The sequence below is a fragment of the Apis dorsata genome, unplaced genomic scaffold (genome assembly GCF_000469605.1).
Source record: "Apis dorsata unplaced genomic scaffold, Apis dorsata 1.3 scaffold_295, whole genome shotgun sequence".
NCBI classification, from domain to species: domain Eukaryota; kingdom Metazoa; phylum Arthropoda; class Insecta; order Hymenoptera; family Apidae; genus Apis; species Apis dorsata.
Window position 1 is genome coordinate 136724 of NW_006263570.1, and position 3518 is coordinate 140241.

The following is a 3518-nucleotide window of genomic DNA, read 5'->3' on the forward strand; positions in this document are numbered from 1 at the left end:
AATAAAATTATTTTATTCTATTTTATTTTATCATAAGTAATAATAATGAGTCATGTATATTTAAATATTTTCTTATTTATTAATATTATTTAAGTATTATTAATATTTAAAGTTTATAAATATTTTTATTTTTGTTTTGTATTTATTCTAGATAACAAATTATAATAAAAACATCAAAAATGGTGATGCTTCCCATTTGCGAAAACGATGTGAGATTACAGAATAGGGAAAATCCGGAAAATGCATATAATGAAGTTCCATATTATCGTAGAAATTTCCGAAACAATCTTCCAATTAATAGAGTAAGGCATCGACGATATGTTGATAATCCTCAATATCAATACCCAAAACCAAGAACAGCTCAAGAAGAAAATTATAGTGAGGAAGAAATATTAGAATTTCAACGTATTTTACGGAATTACTTAGAAGGGCCTATTGGTCGATAATATGTATCCAAAATAATAATGTTATTGACATAATAATTAATGTATTTATACATAATAATGTATTATTTATACATTAATAATGATATTGTTATAATTTTCTAAAGTTAAATATTAATAATGTATATATGTATTATTAAGAATAAAAACAATATAATTATTTAATTTTTATGAATTAAAATTAATAAAAAATTTATTTAAAATACGTTTTATGTATTTTGAATTTATATACTCATTACTTATACAAGTCATTTCGTACAATAGAATATTTCATAATTGCCATAATTGTAAAATTAAAATTTTTAAATATTATCATTACTTTATTATTGTGCTTTAGATAATCTATATAAATGCCATGAAATTTCAACATGCTATTATTTTATAAAAATTTATAATATTATTATTTGTCAAATATGTGTATTTTTAAAATAAATATATAATTATTATTAATTATTAAAAACTTATGTATTTTTTGATACCTAATTAATATCACGTTCTTCGATGATATAGAAGATATTCGATATTTCAATTTACATCTAGATATTATAATCTTCATTCTTTTCGCAAATTTTTTTTATTTGCATTTATTTATTCTAGATCACAATTTTCAATTTCTATATCTAAATATTTGTTTGATAATCATTGAATTATATTGGATTATCAATTTTATACATAAGCAACACTTTTTTTAATCTCAATTTTTATTTTTTATTATATTTTTAAACATTACTTATTTTCAAGTCAAAAACAACATTCAAAATCAACTATTTAACTCAATCAATTTTATCAGACAAATTAAATTCTAGAATTTATTTATCATTATCATTAGTAAGGCAGTAGGAATAAGTAAAGTAGCTAATTTCAATGTAAGTTCAAAACTGTATTCTCTTAATTCTTTTGTTTTGTCATTATATATATATGGAAATGTTATAAGTTCATTTCTTATTAATCAAAGAAATAATATAATATAATATTATGTATTTGTAAAAATATTTTAATATTTTTATTTTTATATTTGAAAAAAGCTTTAGTACATTTAAAAAAGCATAAGTAAATATTTTCATTTTATTAGTTTCTGTTTTAAGAAAATAAATTTGAATTTTCATAATTCTTTTCTTCAGAATCTGAATTGAATGATGGGTATCAGTGAGTTAAAAATTGAATAAATTCAAAATTTTGACAAAAGAAAATCAATCTATGATAATAAATTAAATATGATTTTATAAGAGAAAAATATTATATAACATAGTTAAAATATTGAAAAAAGTTACTTTCTTTAGAATATTTTTATAAATGTATATTAAAAATTAATTAATATTTTTTTTTTAATCTATTTATTTAAATCTAATACGATAATTTTTACGAATAAATTTGAATTTAGCACACGAAAATGCATAAAAGATCTCTCATTTTCAAGTAAAAAATCTTTAATATTTTTTTTTTACAGAATATCTATGACATTGTATTATCATTTTATCATTTATTTTCAAAATCGAATTTATAAAAAAAAATATTAAGAATATATGAAATCAAAAGTGTGTAAAAAAATATTTTATTTTACAGATTAACCGTCATATTCTCTGTGATATCATTTATTATCATTCTATTTAGTCGTTTACTAATACAAAAAAAATCTTGTTTCCTCTTCTAATGACATCACATGCATATTATTGCTAATGTTGGTAACCAATGTTTGCGAATATTTTGAGATGTATTTATCCATAGCAAGTTGAACATTCCATGAATCTACAAAAATAAATTATAAAATAATTTTTAAGACATTGAAATTACAATAATCAATATTATGATAGCAATGTAAGCATCATACTTAATATCTACTGTTTCTATAAACTCAGGTAGTGAAAGAAATCAATATGGCGGCTAATGTAACCTGTAAAATAAAGTATTTTTATATACGTATAACTTTCGATTCTTTACATTCATAATATTATGATCATGGTTTTTAAAATTTACTTGTTAAATTCTATTAATTTATACAAAAATTTATTTTTATGTCCTTAAAACTAAAGTTTAATTTTCACTTTTATTTAGTAAGTAATTAATAATTATGCATTTAAACCTGAATACTTGTAAATACTTACTACTATATAATGATATATTTTAGCTGAATTTCAATATTTTATGCCATAACTTTTAATGAAAATTACGCACATTTATATATATTTGTATATTTTTAAATCTTTATATCTTAAATCTTTATATATTTTATACTTTTTTTATATTTAAAAAATTACATTTATTTTTTTATTGCAATTTTATTTTTTATACATAAAGATAACATTTTATATTTTTAAATAATATATTTTATAAAGTATTACAAATCATTATTCATACATAAATATTTTAATAATTTAATATTAACTTTCAATCATTAAGTATTTAACAAAAATTTTTTTATTTTCTTAATCTATTTTTTTCAAAATTAATACCAACGTAAAGTTGCGTCTGCGCTTTAATAACATTTAGATTTTAAAACTTCATATATACAATTGATATTTCAAAGGTTAATGGTTTCAAAGTGATGTGCGTATAGAATAATTATTTTTATGATGAATGATATTATTTATATTTAAAAAAAATATATATATATTTATCAACATATATTATAATATTATATTATCATACTTGTATTATGTATCATGACTCATGATTGATATAATTTAATATATTTATTTTTATATTTTTAGTTAAGATAAAGTTTTTTAAAAAAAATGTTACTTGAAACGTGGAAATCAGCAGATGAAATTGTGAAAAAAGAAATAATAAACTATGGCATTTTTTGTAAAAAAGCAACTGAATACGCTAGTTGCGAAGTTATTATTGAAAATATAGATGCTATCAATGCATCTATAGAAGATTTGAACAAAAAATTTAATTCAAAAATTTTAAATGGCAAAAATAAAAAGAGGTTAATTATAGGTGAAGGAAATTGTGAAATAGACCGTCAAATTGAACGAGCACTTCAAATGATGATGATTTCAGAAAAAAGTTTAATTACATTAAATATATTGCTTGAAGATATTAATTTACATGTTATATTTGAAATAACATTAA

The 3518-nt window shown here is 18.6% G+C and overlaps 1 protein-coding gene and 1 long non-coding RNA gene across 3 annotated transcripts in view; one reads left to right on the plus strand and one right to left on the minus strand.

Moving 5' to 3' along the window:
* Window positions 1–2015: 2015 nt before the first annotated feature.
* Window positions 2016–2597, minus strand: LOC116185843. Its single transcript, XR_004150745.1, has 3 exons — window positions 2546–2597; window positions 2272–2334; window positions 2016–2189 (listed from the first exon to the last, which is right to left on the minus strand). It is a non-coding gene; the product is annotated as an uncharacterized LOC116185843 (long non-coding RNA).
* Window positions 2434–3518, plus strand: part of LOC102680988 — a 1689-nt gene continuing 604 nt past the window's right edge. The window contains exons 1-2 of one of the 2 annotated variants that reach the window (XM_031511244.1): window positions 2434–2493; window positions 3157–3518. The exon at window positions 3157–3518 is cut by the window's right edge and continues 604 nt beyond it. In XM_031511244.1, coding sequence (XP_031367104.1) covers window positions 3176–3518 — 343 coding nt within the window. In that variant the 5' untranslated portion in view covers window positions 2434–2493; window positions 3157–3175. Of the gene's footprint in view, window positions 2494–2924; window positions 2988–3156 lie in introns of those variants that run through there. The other variant, XM_006617231.2, reaches the window with a different exon arrangement.